General features: G+C 42.3%; 1 protein-coding gene across 1 annotated transcript in view; it reads right to left on the bottom strand.

Moving 5' to 3' along the window:
• Positions 1-17,366, bottom strand: part of FSHR (follicle stimulating hormone receptor) — an 81,549-nt gene extending 64,183 nt beyond the window's left edge. Inside the window, exon 1 of the mRNA XM_053973347.1 lies at positions 17,104-17,366. Within this exon, the coding sequence (XP_053829322.1) occupies positions 17,104-17,366 (263 nt within the window). The remainder of the gene's footprint in view (positions 1-17,103) is intronic.
• Between the last annotated feature and the right edge of the window lie 624 nt (positions 17,367-17,990).

Here is a 17,990-nt window from a genome sequence, read left to right as displayed (position 1 = left end):
TGCAGTAGGCACAATATGCAGTCCCTGCACAAGCAGGACACTCAGAGAGCTTTGAACCAGCCAAATAATTTGGAGGTTAAAGATTTAAATAATTGTGTTAAACTGGGGGAAAGAAGGCCTATTAGCATCACTAACAAAATGCACCCACAGTAAATAAAATACCACTAAGTCACTAAATGCTGATCTTTGCCCAGAAACTCAAAGCCAGTTTGGTGCTGAAAAGTGTCTATCTCCTTAAGGGTCCTCTTTTAATCTGTTTGGAATAATAAGAGCTTCATTCTATTTATCTAAGTCTGAATAAAGGTATTTATTTTTAGAGAACTATCAACCAGCCCTTAGACAAACTTGCGCTTCCCAGGAAGTACAGGGAAAAGATTTCCTCTGCTGGCCCTTAGTTTGGGAACATGGTGACTCCCATGAACTCCAAGATGTCAAGACTGAGTGCATTTAAGCAAATACTCTTTTTTTCTAGCACAAATATAGTTCTTTGATTTAAGACAACAGAGAACAATACACAGTGGGCCACTTCTGAACAAAAACCTGCGTGAAAAAGAGTCAGGTAAACTTTCCTGAGTTCACTTCATATATCAGAAAAAGGAATCTAAACATCCCTGCTTGCACTGGAGGTGTGAAACAAAATGCTTTTTTCTCAGAGACCAAAAAAAATCACAGAACAGAACTCTGCTTGAAAACAAAGTGAAAATAAATCAGCAATGAATGGATTAGCTTCAGATCAGACTGCCTGGAGCAGCCTGGTCTGGAACAGCAGAGCACTCAGGGCTTGTGTTTTTTAAATTAGTTTTAATAAATAGAATCAATAGCTCAGATTATGAAGAAGAACAAAAGCACAGATCAAATCGATCAAGGCTGTAGCTTATCATTATAAGCCAAGGGGTGTCTTCTCTTGTCTGAATGTGATAAGATGGCAAAAGAATCCACTTGCAGCTTTTCAGTATCTCTCCTAGAACAGCTGTACACAGAACTGGATACTGAAAATACTCCAGGTTATCCAAACATAAACACAGACTCCCTTTCCTTTTCCCCAGAAGAAAAAAAAAAAAAAAAAAGAAAACAAATAATAAATAAAACCCAAAAATAATATATATATATTTTTTCCTGACGATAAATGCAGGAATTTACAGGGAGGGCAGAACTAAATAAATAAGCAAGCACCAACTATTGTGCAATATATATGGGATTTAATGCTCAGGTGAAGAGATTCTTGGTCAGATCACTGGAAGAGTGTATTTCCACAGAGTAGGTTAGGAAAGGGTGGTGGACAACACTCAGAAGTTCTGTCTAACCCCAGTGCTCAGCCAAGGGTTATCCACTGGAGGGGAGCAAGGGGGGTGTCATTAACTTCAATCAGGCTTTGGGCAATGGGAGGGGATAGGTGCACACAGGCACCTTGTTTTCCCCTTTATCCTTTTTTGTTTCTTTTGTTGGATTCTTCTTTCCCAAAGGGACTTTGCTCCCAGGAAGCTGCAGTGTCTCACTGATGGGAGGACCTGGTCACTGAGGAGCTCCCCTTCCTTCACAGGGCTTTTATCCTGAACACCCCGAGCATCTCCTCTGAGGAGTAAGTGCCACACAGGAAATTAAAGCACTTAAACAACCCCAGCCCCCTGCTTTTTTTCCCCTCCAATGAAACTTTTTGTTAAATTTAAGCCAAGTACAAACTACCAGTCCTGAATTTATTTTATCAAATATAGTAAAACTGAAGAGGTTTTTGGCACACTGTGGGATAACACCCTAGATGTGTGAGAACAATGCAAGGTGCTGATAACCTCTGCTAACTCCCATTCATCCTCAGGTTGAAGAGCTGGCATCAGTTATGTGGGCTTTGTGCTCATGAATAGCACATAAGAGTCTTCTTCATTGTTGTGGTTGAATTATAGATAAACAGCAGAAGAGGAATTGTAATCTTGTAATAATAGAATATATGACAGATGTACTGCTGAAAGTCATTCACATGCTCCAGTGGTGAGCGTGGTTCAAAGCCTGTCTGGAATAGACTTCCATCTTGCTAATAAAAATTCAGAGACTTTATAGTCTTCAAGGACGTAATATTGAACATCTGACAGAAAATTCAGTGTGTAGATCCATGAACATTTTTTATTGCATTTTGATCAGAAGTAAATTCCTTAATGTTTATAGCAAGTGGTACCTTTGCCAGAAGACACAGAATTTTCCTGGGCAAAGTACCCAGTGGTTAACTTCAAGTCCAACAAAATAAACAAAATGCCAATTATGATTCAAGCGTAGTGTAATTTATTTTCTATTCAGTGAGGAAGAATTGATTTTCCCAGCAGTGTCACTTACACTGTAATGATTATTGCACATAAGACAACTTAAGAAAATGATGAAAAAACAAATTAGATGGGCTGCAGATCATTGGCTTATCTTGACTGCTCACCTTGAGGAGAGAGTTAGGGAAACACAAGATACAGTACTGGATGTCAGTGTGCTTGAAACCCCTGTTCTCCTTCCACCTCCTTGATGTCTCATATTAAAATTAAAAAAAAAAAACCAAAAAGCAAATCAACATTTCCAGCAGGGATGAAACAGCATATCTTGCCAGTTTGAGGGCATCTGCTAAATTAAAAACAATGATAACTTGCTGTGACAGAAGGTAATTAAAGGGTATAAGTTGTATAAGAACTTGGCTATTTCTAATGCTCTCATTTTATTCTAAACATCCATTCATGAGTCACATGAGAAAAAACACGACTTGACAAAAAATTGCCACAACTGCTTGGCTTCTGTTAGTTGACGCTTCATTGCTGATGACCAAGTGCTAAAGCAATGCAGTAAAAAGACTGGCCCCAATATTACGACACAATCTAAGGGAAATCAATAGGAATTCTTCCACTGATTTTTCAATGTGTATTGGACAGACAATTTATTGCATGCAGAAACCTGAATAATGGGAACAGAGGTTAACCAATCAGTGGTGCAGTGATAATCTCTTCATGCTGAGATGGAATTGTCCCAGTCAGAGTTTCTAACAAAAAAATGAGTTAGCCCCACATTCTTCTCTGGCGACATCCACAATCAGCCAGCGTTCCGTACATTAAGTGCTGCACATCTTATCTAGCTGATAGGATTTGCTGCAAGAGGCTTGGTTAACCATGTTTGGTTTAGCTTAAGGGCAAGAAAAAATGACAGTCAGCATCAACCACTGAACCTGAAATGTCCCTGTGAAGTTTCACACTTACCCTTCGAGAATCATTACGTGTTCCCGCAGATTTATTTCAAAGGTCTGCAACATTACTTTACTCTAATTGCAGCTTCCTTGCAGAATCTCCTATCTTTTTCCTCTGTTTTACATGGCAAAAAGTCTTTTAAGTTTCAAAGACAAGTTGGCCTTGCAAAAAAAGAAAAGTGAGAATGCATGGATTTTGTAGGTGATTACTTTGTCAAGAAAATGTGCTGCTAATTTATACCCCTTGACCTGGTGGGTTAGATCCAGTGCTTGTTATTTCAGCCCTTTTGATTATTTCACCTCAATAGCCAACTGCTTTTTTTTTTTTTTTAGTGTGACATTCATATCTATTCTTGCAAATAGATTGTTCAAAGAGTACGTATGATCGCAGCCATTCTCTCTCACTTTCTCAGATTAAGGAATGCTTCTGGCAATGAGAAAATGAACATTTGCTCTGAGCTTGACAGTTGTAAAGGATGTTTATTTCCCAGGGCTTTGTTTACAAGGCTGCATTGTCTTAAAAAATATTCTCTGCTGCTTTTAGACTCCCTCTCCAGCTCCTTCCCCAGCTCCATTGCCCTTCCCTGGAGTCTCTCCACCCCTCAATGTCTTCTTGCAGTGAGGGGCCCAGAACTGGACACAGCATTTCAGGTGTGGCCTCAGCAGTGCCAAGTACAGGGTGACAATCACTGCCCTGGTCCTGCTGGCCATACTATTCTTGAGACAGGCCCGGTGCCATTGGCCTTCTTGGCCACCTGGGCACACGCTGGCTCACGTTCAGTGCTGCCAACCAGCCCCCCCCAGGTCCTTTTCTGCTGGGCAGCTTTCCACTCTGCCCCCAGTCTTTAGTACTTCATGGGGTTGTTGTGGTCTAAGAGCAGGACCAGCACTTGGTCATACTGTTGGTCTCAGCCCACCTATCCTGCCTGTACAGATCCCTCTGCAGAGCTTCCTGCCCCCCAGCAGATCAACACACCCACCCAGCTTGGTGTCATCTGTGCTCGAGGGTGCCCTTGATACCCTCGTCCAGATCATCAATAAAGATACCAACAGGACTGGCCCCAGTGCCCTGGGGGTCACCACGAGGCACCTGCTGGGTGTGGCACCATTCCCCATCACTCCCTGGATCCAGCCATCCAGCCAGCTCTTATCCCAGCCCAGAGTGCACCCGTCCAAGCCGTGGGCTGCCAGCTTTTCCAGAAGAATGCTGACAGCATTAAGGACTGTACTGAAGTCCAGGCAGACTATATCCACAGGCTTTCCCTCACCCACTAGGGGTGAGGGTCACCAGGTCATAAACAGGCTGGTCAGACAGGACATGCCTTTCCTAAACCCCTGCTGACTGCTTCCTTAGTTATCCTGTGCTGACCCTGTGAGCACCTGTGATCACACTCAAGGTGATCTGTTCCATAACCTCCCCTGGCACCAAGATCAGGCTGACAGGCCTGTGGTTTCCTGGATGCTCCTGCCAGCCCTTCTTGTGGATGGATGTGACGCTGTCCAACCTCCAGCTGTCTGGGACTTCCCTGGCTAAGCAGGACTGATGGTAAATGAGGGAGAGTGGCTTGGTGAGCCCTTCCACCAGCTCCCTTGGTGCCTTTGGGTGAATCACATCTGGTGCCATAGACTTGTGAGTTTTCAGGTGGCCCAACATATCATTAATTACTTCCTTCTGGATTACAGGGGGTCTACTTTCTCTCCACCTCGGTCTACCAGCTCAGGGGGCTGGTTACCCTGAGGAAAACTGGTCTTACTGTCAAAGAGGCAAAAAAAGAAATTAAGCATCACAACCTCTTCTTCATCCTATATATCAAGCATTGAAAATATAGAAAGCCACAACCAAAATATTTTCTGTCTTTGCCTCTCCTTCACTCAAGGGTAATCTTCCAAGGCACACAGATGTTTTAGGTGATTATCCTTTATCTAGCAGAAGTAACCTCTCAGTGAGTGTTGCTATTTCAGCATGGAGATAGCAGGGAATGATTAGTGATTGGTTTGACACTGTTTTCTTTCTGGACAGTTTTTTCCACCACCTCTTCTTCAATAAGACCAGCAAGGGCAAAGACCATTCAGATAACCATGCAAGCTAAGCATAGCTTGGAAAAGCATGCTCCTAGGCAGGCTGGCAGAGGAAACATGGGCAGTAGCTTCTGTTAGGCAGCAGCTTCTGTTAGGCAGCTGCTGAAATACAGATACTGAGGTTGGAAAAAGACCTCCCACAGGGAGGAACTCAAAGCCAGGGAAACTCCTCCACTGATGCTATACTTGATGTTGAAGGTGAAATTTAGACCTGCGGGTAGTCTGGGTGCACCTTTCTCCTTCTTTAGGCCATCTTTAGAAGAGCGGTTGGCATCTTATTGAAGCTCAAGGCATCTGGGACTTTTGGGCTTCTAGGATTGAGAGCCATCCTGAATCACTTGAGTTCACACTAAACAAAGCCCTGAGTGTTGCTATGCAGCATAGGCTGAAGCCCAAAGCTGCTCATGAAAGTTGGATACCAGCATGTGATGCTTTACGGAAATCTATTAACCCCTTTACACAATGGACATTGTGAAGATGTACTCTAGCTGGCAAGTCAGGCTAATAGAAACAGCAGTCTGCCACCCCACCAGATCAGAGGTTAACAAGCTTTCTGTGGAATGCAGAAAATCTTCAAGGAGACGCAAGCAGGAACTTCTGAGGCACAGCAGAAGTTGCCTCATTGCCTATTTCAGCTGATAAGCGCCGCGTGCGCTCAGCCTGGGGGACACTAAAGAGACGAATCCACACCTAGAACCAAGGCCAGCTCCTGGCAGCCTGACACAGAGAGCAAAAAAAAAAAAAAAAAAAGGCAAAGTCTTTCAAAGCCTTGAACAAAGACCCGATCTCCCTGATTTCCAGCGTTGCCAGAGCGTCTCTTCCAGACAGCGTCCACACCTCTCAACAGACAAACAAAATGGCAAAGCCTGAGCTGGTGCTGGTCCTCAGCCCTGAGGCTACAAGCTGTCCCCACCAGACCAGGGCATCAGTACCTGCAAGGGCAAGCACTCCTCAGTGGGAACTTCATGGAAACTACTGGCTCCTTGTCCAGCCTGTACAGTGCTCTGTTAAGCTCAGGATGGACATGCTCCAATTTCTAGGGTAAAGTGTTCAAAAACCAACATGATTTCTGAGGTCTGGGCCCAGGCAGTGTGCTCAGCCACACTGACATAACACAGCAATAACAAGTAGAGAAATGAAGGAAGTCAAAGAAATATTGTTTGTTATATGAATACTGTAAATATATGCTAAAAATTTCCTGTAGATGCAACATTCATGCATTTATGAAGATCTTTAGCTAAGGAGAAATATACAGAGAGCAATTAAACTCATAAAAGGGTGAAAACCTTCCAATTAGTGCTCCATAGGCAGCCCTACTGACCATAACGGAGCCAACAGTTAGCCATAATTGAAATACTCACAAAATCTCCACCTCAGCTGTCTTTAAATTACTGACTGTAACACTGCTGTGAAATGCTGCTCTTCTAATACACTGACAGAAACTGATAGAAGAAAAGTACAGAAAGGAAGAAAGTGGAAAAGGTGATGATGCAGATGCACCAAGTCAATAAAAATGCATTTGAGGGAAAAAGCCCTGAAACTTTACGCCTCACTTGACGTTAAAAAATGGTAGAGTTATAACTTTCTCTGCTGAGAAATAGTTATTAGAAAGAAATTCAAATATGCAAGAGGTAATTTTTTTTTTCATTTGCTATTTGGAAAAGGGAATCATTTCACCATGGGAGAACAGTCTGGTGAATAAGGTGAGGCTAAGCCACTGGGTTAAACCCTGTACTCTTGGGAAATTGCTTGTCTCTTGCAACCCATAGCTTTGCTGTTACTGTAATGGATAAAACTACATTTACATACTTACCGGGAATGTTGTGAAATCTGTTAAGATAGAAAACTAAGATAGTTTTATCAATTCCATGTGGCCCATTAAAACAATGAAAATCTCCCCTAGTAATTTAAGATAAATGCAAACTTTTTTTTTTTTTTTTTTACCTATTTCATTTGCGCTTCCAAAGCCCATTTTATTTTTCCCCACAGTGGTTTCCTGTCTACTGCAATGGCACAAAGTCCTGAATCTGCAAATCAGTGCAGACAGGTACTTTTGCACCTGTGATTTGTCCCACTGGGAAGCAGGAGAGCTGCCCTGGCAAGCAATTAGGATGTGTATGAATGCCTGTGGAATCAGACCCTGGATTTTCTTGTAGGGTATTCCCTCACAGGGGCCACTAATGCTGATTTCAGAGGACTGGAGAATGAGGTCTGGGCTTCATCTGCCATGGCAACAATATACTGCAGATAGGAAATTGCAGCTCGTGGGATCCAGATGCAGCGAGTATTTCCCCAAACCAGTAATTCCACCCAGAAAGTTGCTCTGCCAAGGCAGTTCTTGGTCTGCTGTCATTTCCTAACACAGCCTGTGCTTCTTTTATGACTCCTCACTTGCAAAAAAGGAAAAGCAAAAATTTCCATAGCAGTGCTGTTGGCCAAAGAAAACTTATGGGACAAGAGAAGTTTTTTAGCATCAACCCACTGTCTTTCCCATGGGTTTACAGCTCCTCTACTTATACCTTCCTTGCTCAGAAATTTATGTGTGTCTATAAATATTCTTGCTGGGAGACTGGACTCCAAGGAAAGACACTTCAGAATTGATTGCTTCCCAGTAGTCATCAAGAAGGAAAAAAATGGATTTGACTGATCTGTGCACTCCTTTTTTTAAAGTTGTGGAGAGACTGGAGATGCCAGAGAAAGCAGCACAGGTGGTGCTTCCACTGCTGGAGACAGATGTGCTTTCTTCCCCCAGTGAATGTCTGTGGCTCTCAGGGGCATGAATGTTTCCCACAGACCCCTTTTACAAAGGGTCTGGCCCTCAAAAATGCCTATTGGGCTACTAAGGGCAACAGCCTAATGTGTTTATACCATGTGATGGTACAAGTGAAAAAAAGAAATCAAAGCTTCCCCTGAAGGTAAGCACTGAAATCCAAACCTCCCAAAGCCAAGTGCAGGCAGGTCTGTTACACCAGAGATTATTTCTAAGCACAGGACATAGCACAGAATATGAAACCATTAAAAGGCTTCCAAAAGTGTGTTCAAAAGAAAACCATTGTAATTCTTAGCCTGCCTCCTTTTCAGTGAAGAAAACCAACCTCAGATAACCACATATCACTTCTTCCCACCCCATCCTCCTGGTTTTGGGAAAAAGGGACAGGCAGAGGGTTCCTCCTACCATTATTACTCTCTCACCTCTGCGTGGGCCGTTTCAGGAGTTACAGCTATAGATCCACACCACTGTTTTCCAATCTCGTCCTCATTTCCCAGGGCCAAAATGGAGTAAGAAGAAGTTAAACACAGACACCCTGTGCACAGACACAGGTGTGTGGGCACACTTCTTGGGATAGGATCTGCTTTTGGGGTAAGAGGGAGGGAAGATGTCTTTATAGGTATCCCATGGTATCCCAAAGTTTTGGAACATAAATATAGGACACCAGAAAAATCTCCTGAGAAATCAAACACCACTTTCTTTCCCAATCTTCACACAGCCCATCCACTTCTTCACTGCATGCTATTATTTCACATAATAATAATAATAATAATAATAATAATAATAATAATAATAATAATAAATTTTCTGATCTTCATTTGAAAGTGTATTCCCTTCTTGCTCCACTCTCAAACAAAAGATGAATGAAACACTAAAAACTTGGAATTTTTCCCCACTGCATGTTTATGCACACAGTGTTTTTGGAAAATCACTGAAGATTCACAAATTCCTGACTAATAAATATTTACAAATAAATTCCAACCAACTGGCTGTATTTGGACAAGGATTCATATCAGAAAGTACATCCTCATGTATGTGGATATGGGGGAACTTTATGTCAATAGGACCATTCTCAGAATCATGCTCCATAGGCATTCACAAAACAGAATTTCCAAGTAAATATGTTGAAATGCTGACTAGTAATAGCATTCTTGAATAGATAAGAGAGTGAGAAGAGCTGAAAGCTTCAGCCAGCAGCTCACCCAGTGGGTATATGCTCAAAATTGAGGCTGGCCTGTTTGTAGGAAGATCTGAGTATGTTACATTTAAGGATACAGCATTATTTAGTTAGCCTGGGCAAAGAGGGAGGCTCAGCAAGCTCAATATACTTATGAAAAGCAAGGATTCATTCAGCTGATTTGGGTTGGAGGCTGTTTTCATTTCACTCAGACACATATCTCCCTCTGCATATAATAACAGTCTGTAAGTTCTCCTCTAGCTACTCAGGAGCAAATGATTGTAGGAGGCTTGATAAGGTAATGGGAGATAAAAAGCATCCCTACCTTCCAGGCTGAGCTCCTGAAAGACCTAAGGATAGTTGGAGGAAAACATCGAGCAAAAGTAAATAAACCACAAGCTTTTCTGACCCTAGACCCTCAAGATCAAAGAAATTACACTTGAGCAAAAAGCAGAAATTGGGCTCCTTATTATAGTGTATGTGAGACAATTAGAAGAAATAATTTTCTGTACTCTTACGTGAAGTCCATGCTTGGTCTGACCTATAATTTGAAATCAGCTTCATTTTAATGACTTAAATTTCACTGCTAATAAGAGCAGCCCAATCAAACTACAGGCAAAGTGTGTGAAGTAATTTACAGATTTTGTCTGAAAAGGTCAAGATCTTAAACAAAGAAAAGTGGCTTTTCCTACCAGAGTGCTTGCCCCTCACTGTGTAAAACTCATAGACTTCTATGAAAAATAATACCTGTCTTTTGTGCCCAAACTATCTTGTTTACTGGACACACACACACACACACTCATTCCCAATCAGCTGCTGCCAAAATGAACAACACATGGCTGAGAGAGCTCCCCATTGCCAGATGGTGAAAATGATCAGAGTTCTTTCCACTGAAGTTAATGAAGCTATGACAATTTAAATTAACTGCGAGCCTACCCCAATTATCTGTTAACTTGCCTGCACAAGGACTTGGGAAAGTTAAGCAGAACTAACTAAACTGCCAACAAGAGAGGAGACAGTGAGGCATGTTGAACTCTGCATGGGTTTCTTTGCCTCCTCAGTTGGGTGTTTCACAGGTTTGCTTATTTTTCTTTGGCAGATAACTCTGGTTACCTGTGCAGGACCCCCTCCTGCACACAAACTGCTGGCAGTTAGAGCAGCTCTCCCTTTGGGATGGATATTCTTACTCAGTATCTCTCCTCTTGGCAGCTCTTTTCCTGTTTTTGTGGCATTCCTCACCCACTCTCTTCTGTCACCCTTTGTAAACTCTCACACAAGCAGTGACATGTCAGCCTGATGAGACCCCCTCAGCATCTGCAAAGAGAACCCTGGAGGTGCACAGCAGACTTGCTCCTGCTGGCTTATCAGGAGACACATTTTATGTGTGATACTCTTCCAGAGGAATGTGATTTGCAGCTTTCAAAGACACATCCCACTGGGGATCTCTTCTCCAGAAATCATCTCAGAAATTTACCTGGGATTATCAAGTATTTGAGAAGCTTTTTTTTTAATTTTATTTTTTTATTTAAGTGGCACGGCCTGGGATATTGAGGGAGATAATAAGCTTTACTCCTCAAGACTGCAATGCTGATACGAATTTGCTAAGTGTCTGATCTAGAAAATTATTAACTCAAATTCCCAAGATACCATGCCTAAACCTAACTGAGGAGCTGAAAGCACAACTGCATGGACAAATACAGGGATAACAGATGAACAGATGAACTTGGTAGCTCTTACAGTGCAGCAGCTTGTACCCTGCTGGCTCAGAGCACGAGTGGCACCCACACACATACCCCTGTCTGCATCCCTCTCTTCATAAATACCCTGAGCTCCCTATGTGAGGGATGGGGAGGCAGCTCACTGAAGCTGAGACTGAACCACATAAGCACTTTAATGCCACTCAAACTCCTGAAAGCATTTCCCTGGAGCTCTGACTATGCTCTGCTCTCCCAGCTAGCAGTAGTCATCTTTGAGTGATACTCAATAGGATTCCCTGTGCCAAAGTGTCCCTGCATGGGATGAGAGATGGAGTTAATACATTGTAGTATTAGACAGAAGGCAACAAAGTCTGAAATACAGTGTTTTACTTCTGCAGAGTGAAAACTGATGAGTTGTGAGAAACTGTCGTAAGGGGAGTAAATGAAGCCAGGAAATCATCCATATTGCTGAAGTGTTTAGCCTAACATACCATTCAGAGCACAGGAAATTAACTGCTGCATGACACCAGTGAATTCATGACTCCTCAAATCTGCTTAGCGATTCATGATCTTGTTGGAGAAGTAAAAGACAGGCCTCCATCCCACTTTGCAATGTCCCCCAGGCTTACCAGCTTCTCCATTTTTACCACATTTTAGTTTAAAACTACTAATTTAATATCTTAGTAGGGCTTTTCTTTCCTGCTGTGCCTCAACACTAACTTTGTTATTTGCCAGATCCCATCTCATGAATAACATTACTGTCAAACTCTCCTGGGTTTTTAACTATATTCATGACTTGAGTGGGGAGACACACAAGACGAAGACACCATATTTGAGACAAGAAAAAGTAACTCCTACAAATGACTACTTTAATCTTCCAAACACTTTAGAAAAACTTTTATTATTGTCTCATTCACTAGGCACATTTTGATTCTTTGTAGGAACCGAACGAGAACATATCTAAAATGTCTGACAGAGAGGCTTTACTTCAGGATGTGGAGTTCATCAGCCCAGGAGCCCATTTTGCCTGGTTTCAGATGTGTGGGGATGTGACACAGGTTGGTTTGTGTGTGTGTGTGTGTAAAAAACAGAATTTGTACATTGAGAGAATCTCTCTGTAGATGACCCCAGTGTAGGGCATCAGCTTGGTAGCCTCCCAATGCTGCATGCAAACAAAATCAAGTCTTGGCTTTCACTCTTTCCCTGCAAAAAAGCTCGGTGATTTAGCAAATAATTACATTTTAAGTGAATGCACTTCCATTTCAAAGATATATTTTATACATATATGCATACATGTAATATCTATGTATATATATATAGGTATATATATACACATATATATAGAGACTTCAGACTTGCCCATACCTCTCTCATACATGCATCAAGCTGCAGACACTATAAGTAAGGTGAGAGCCATGTGCAAATATTTATTTATAGCATCAGGAGTAAGCCAGCAGAGTACTGCACTGCAAAGCAGCTTCCATTGTGTGCAGCATAACTCCCTGTGTTCAAAAGCTCCTGAAGGTTTAGAAATGGAATGTGTCTTTAAATACATATATTTGGTCATTTATACCAGTCAAAGATCTGTCCTGCTGAGTTTATTATCCTTTTGTGTAATTTTCTTTTGTTTGTTTCTCTTCCTGTCTTATGATCCGCCTATTTCTTTTTATCCTCCCATTTAAAATGTCAGCTACAGAATCCAGCCTAAGCATTGGACCACTGCACTGATATACAGACAGCAATCTTACAGCAACTCTGTTGCTTTCTGTTTCAAAGTAGGAGCTGATCATAAATTCAGGAAGAGAAGAATGTAAGCCTAACAGATGCAAAGCTGGTTTGAATTAAAAACTAAAATAATTAAAAAGGCTTTAGTCAGCATGCAATATGTTCTCAATACGCTGTTGTGAAAACATTCTCACCTCATTCCCGAAAAAATGTGGGTTTATTGATTAACTGTATGATTAACCACCACCACACAGAGAGTTCAAAGCTTCATGGGTCTTAGTTTCTTTAGTTTACTTTATCCTCTCACACCTTGCCTTTCTTAGGTTAAGGTCAGTCCATCAGTATATACACCCAAGCAAGAAGTGGAGCTGTTTGCAGGTTTCAGCGTAATTTCTACTCCAAGTGTGAAAGAATAAAGAAACATCCTAATTGCAGCTGTCAGTAACAGTGTTGCAGCTACAATTCACATAATTTGCAGCTTCCTTCGCTGGGAAGCACTTCTGACTCACTCAGTACACAACACAGGACTTGCTATTTCCAGGCAGCTGATGTTTTAGTGCTCAGACATCTACTCAGCCTTGACTTGATAGTCTAAAGTAAATATCCTTGAGCAATTGCAAGACAACACCTATGCAGCGAGTAAGTAAAAAACCCTGCTGTTTATAGTTTGCAGATGCTTGGGAGAAAACACTCTATATAACATAGCTCTAAACTGCTCTGACAATGGCTAAACTGCCTCCTAGAATCATGGAATCATTATGGCTGGGGAAAAAAACTCCCAGATAACTGAGTCCAACCATGAAGCCAGCAGCACCTTGTTCACCACTCCACCATGTCCCTAAGTGCCACATCCACAACACTTACAGGGGTGGTGATTGCACACTCCCCTGGGCAGCCTATTCCAATGCCTGATGACCCTTTCAGGGAAGAAATTATTCCTAATATTGAACCTAAACTGCCCCTGGCACAGCTTGAGGCCACTTCCTGTTTTCCTGTTACTTGGTGCTATCCAAATATTTCTGCTTAAAGTATTTTGTTAAATCTTAAGAAGGATCCCTTCTGAGAATGTTATTTTTTGTCTGCATTACAAAGCAAGACCTCTAACAAATAAATTAAATCCTACTGAATACTGAAGATGGATTACAAAACTTGACACTGGATTTTAAGGCTGGAATAGATTTTCAAGGAGCAAACTGCCTGCAGTTGCTACTGAGTCACTCCCTCCTCTCTTCCCCCGAGGCAAATAATTGTTAATACTTGACACAGGTGAGCCTGCATTTCCCATCTGAACTGCTGGTCTCTGGTTTCTAATGGATTGACTCCAAAGTTCTAAGTCAGAGCCATCTCTCAGGCATTTTGGTATCTATAAAAAAATACCAAGAATTCTCCTGTCCAGGCAAAGATTATAAAGCAGAGCAGCTAATAACTGCAGCCTCCCCTGTAGACACCAGAACATGCCAGCTACAGAGTGCTTGGAAACCTGCAAAAAGCAATGGACAAACCAAGCTGTAATTATCCTCTCATGAGATTTTGGCCTGTAAGTGAGAAAGTAGATGTGGCAGAAATCAGAGTGATGGAAGCATGTGGATTCTGATCCCTGCTCTGTTTCCACAAGGTAAGTACAAAATGAAATCACTCACATAAGAGGCTACCAGCCTTCCCTCTGCAACACCCTTGCTAAAGCAGATGCTAATCCAGGATCAAACCCCTGTCTCATGCACCACACTGCAGAGCTCAAGTTCCCCTTGGAGCCTCAGCTCTCTCTGTTGGGAAGCTGACCACAAAGAAATCCCTCACGGCAGCATGTGTTCAGGACCAACACTCAAACACAAAAAAAATTGTAACAATTAAAAAATTCAGCAATGGCAAAGAGATAATTGTTAGGGAGGGCTCTATCTTTACCTTTATCATGAGTTTTCCTACCAAGTGTCAGAGCTGGCTGCCACATGCCAGTGTCCCAACTTCAGACACAGCTGTAGTGAAATAGAAACACACAGCAAAGGGACAAGTGCTTGAGGCTGATCAGGCTCCTGTTCTCACTCTAAGGCATTCACCAGCATCCTATTCTACATTTTAAAGGCACTAGGGAAGGACTCTAAGATAACTTAGGAAAGCTGTCAAGATCACATAAGGGAAGGTGAAGAGCTGTAAGTGTACTGAAGTGAACCCCTCTCCTTTATATTAAATAAAAACAGACTGCATCCAGACTCCCAGAATGTGCTCTTAAGTGAAAAAAGTACCTTTGCAGGAGCTGTATGCAGCAAGAAGTCTCTGCCTGTGTCCTGTGCAGGGTTCTTAGACACCATGGCCTTCTGTGCTTAAGTTGGTACACGGATCAAAAAACCCTTTTCACCCATTAAGACTTTTTGAGAAAACATAAAGCAAGATTTTCCTGCTACCAGGAGTGTACCTGCAGTGTCATCTGGAGCAGTAAAACCTATTTCAGTCACCTGAATCACCCCAGTGGGCACTCAACGGAGAGATGCAGAGGAAAGCACTTTTCTAGAGTTCCCCTTTGATCCTGAAGGAAAAATCTAAGATTTATTTGTCACTTGATAGCTCTTCAGCTAATGTATCTGCCTTTGGTAATGCTAAGGTTTGGTATATTCAAAGATACTCTAGGCAGTTTTCAAATTTTTAAGGCATGCTGAAATCAGTCCCAGGGCTATACCAATGGAATGGGACCTGAATTACTTCCTGAGAAACCAAAAGCTGGTTTGTTTTGAGAAAGTGAGAAGAGAGATTCTAAAGTTGAAAGCTGAGAGATTCTAAATCCAGTATTTGCACAGTGCTGGCAGAAGAAAGGATTTGTTTGCTGTTTTCAGTCACACTCATGTTATATTCTGCCTGTTTCAGAGAATAACACTCATGCTAAGAACCCACAAATTAGCATCCTCAACCAGCTCTTGAGAAGTTAACAAGGAGAAAACAAATCCCATTTTACTAACAGGTGCTTTTCAGCGATACTCTACTTCTTTGCAGAAATAATTAAAAAATGCTTTTGCTTAATCCCTAGAAGGCAGACCTTAACTGTGTAATCTAAAGAAATAATCAAAGCAAAATTAAACAAAATTAGCTGCATATGCCTGGAGCACAGTTCACTCAGTATTTAGATGACCTAAATCACAGGTGGATTAGTTTTTCCTCCAATAGTGAGAATGATTTAAACTTTTACTGACCTTTTGTGGTTAATTCAGACATTTCTCTCAAGTTTCCACTGCAGTCTGCCTAGTTAGTGAGCATAACAATTCCTCCTTCTGAAGAAAACAAAACTTCTGCCCCAGGAAAACTGTGGCATAATAACCAGAGATATACTGTGGCGTGTAAAACTGGGATGGGGCTATATTTTTCTAACTAGTGACACATCATTCTTCATTGTATCTTCCCTTCAAACTTGCCACTCCACTTATTGACCAAAGGCTTCATCCAGGACTACTCCTTTTGGTTTTGCTTTAGGTTGTAACAACGCCAGATGTCCGTGGGGGTGTTGGCAAGGGGCGATATTTGCCTTAAAACTATTAAAATGGAAACAATCACTCCCAGTTAGATACTTGCCATTGTGCAAGCTCGTTTGCTTGCCTGTGCTACTGACACAGAAAACAGCTGCCATACAGCTTTCATTGCTTTTATGAAAAATAATGAGAAGCTTTAAGATAGACAAAACCCCTCCTCTGTCTTCACATTGCTCACTCTCTCCAGCCACAGTCACGCTGCTCCTCTGGTGGAGGAGGATCCCTCTCTGAATGTTTATCGGAGTCCTTTCTGCAATGCCTTTAAGATTTCAAAGGGAAAACATTAAGTTGCTTCTCGGCAAACAAGCACAAACCTTTGGAAAGCTCCTGCAGTACGAACAAACACTCATCATTGAGTAGTTTGGGGCAGCTCTGCACGTTCTGACGACGCCAAAGCAAAGCTGTAAAGAAAGCTTTGACTTTATGCTTCAAACTACTGTCATAGCACCAAGGATGCCTGTTTCAAATTTAGCCTGCACTTTGCATTATAACGTGCAAAATCCTTCCTTAAGAGAGATCTTACAATGAGCACGATCAGAGAGGAGTTTCCAGGTGTAAAGGCTGGTCTCTGCAAGCAGCTGGCATGGATTCTCCCAGGTGACTCCTGGCAAACCTGACCTTTGCCTGGCCAAGCAGCAGCTCCTTTGGAGAGCCAGCCACCCTTTCCTGGTGAAAAAGGCATTGTTCCAAACCATACATTTAAAATGTTTAACACGCTTTTGGCAAGCATATTGGATCTGATGGGACCTGTAGTGTCTTATACAATATTAACTCTTCCTGAACTTTTCCCTCATGCTGATCCCACACTGCACACCTTAGAAACGAGCAACGAGATTGCTGTAGCATTATTCAAACTCTCACTTTCCACTTATGGGAGGAAACAATACAACTGTGTGTACAGTAGCTGCTGCTCCCAACCTCTCCCTCTCCCTACTTACAGCTCGGTGGTGTTGGCAGGGATGTCCCGGGGAACCTGGAGCACCTGGCTCTCCTGGCAGATGAAAACCCTGCCCAGGCAGTGGCAGGCGTGGTGCTGGCATGCCAGGCAGCCCGCCAGCAACAGCAGCAGGCAGGCGAGGGCTGGAGGCATCTCTGCCTCCACATCTGTGCCCGTCCCCTTTATCGGAGAGGGGAGGACGCAGAGACCTCCCAGGCCAGCTCCCTGCATGGAAGATCCGCCCCAAAAGCTGGGACAAACCATGTGGCTCTTAGGGGATGGCTTCCCAGCAAGTTTCACCTCGTGACCCCAGATTCTTTACGGCGTTGGAGGGGGGATAGAGATGAGCAACGCTGATTTTTTTTTTTTTTTTTCATGACACAAGTATTTTGTATTTCAAGTGGTGTTGAAATCAGGGGGCTCAGCTGTACTAACCAGGGCTCTTTTAATATGCTGGGAAAAAGTTCTTCCTTCTCAGCTACAATATTTCTCATGTCTTGCTTGGTGAGACCAAGGGACAACAAAGCATTTTTAATTTCTACAGCCCAGACCCTTTTTGTCTCTGAAGGAGAAGCACTCTGTTTATGGCACTATTTATGCTCCCACTCATGGATCCAAGGGCCCCTGCGTTTTTATTTCTCCTAGGCAAAAGTAAGGTGTTATTATTTTATATAGTCTGCTTCATGGGATAAAAGCTCTATAGACCTGAAGCCAGAGCTAAATAATGCCTTTTTTTTTCACAACTGTGATTATTTTTCGTGCAGTTGCTGATTCATCTCCTTTTTTCCTTTTGGCACCTTTATTGGAATCCAAACAGAAGAAAACTTCACAATTCAAATTGTTCCTGTGGACTGGCAAACCAATTTCATAATGTGGAACAGAAATCCT

Source organism: Vidua macroura, chromosome 3 (genome assembly GCF_024509145.1).
Source record: "Vidua macroura isolate BioBank_ID:100142 chromosome 3, ASM2450914v1, whole genome shotgun sequence".
Lineage (NCBI taxonomy): Eukaryota > Metazoa > Chordata > Aves > Passeriformes > Viduidae > Vidua > Vidua macroura.
The sequence above is the reverse complement of the archived record's forward strand: the minus strand, read 5'-3'. Positions and strand labels throughout refer to the sequence as shown.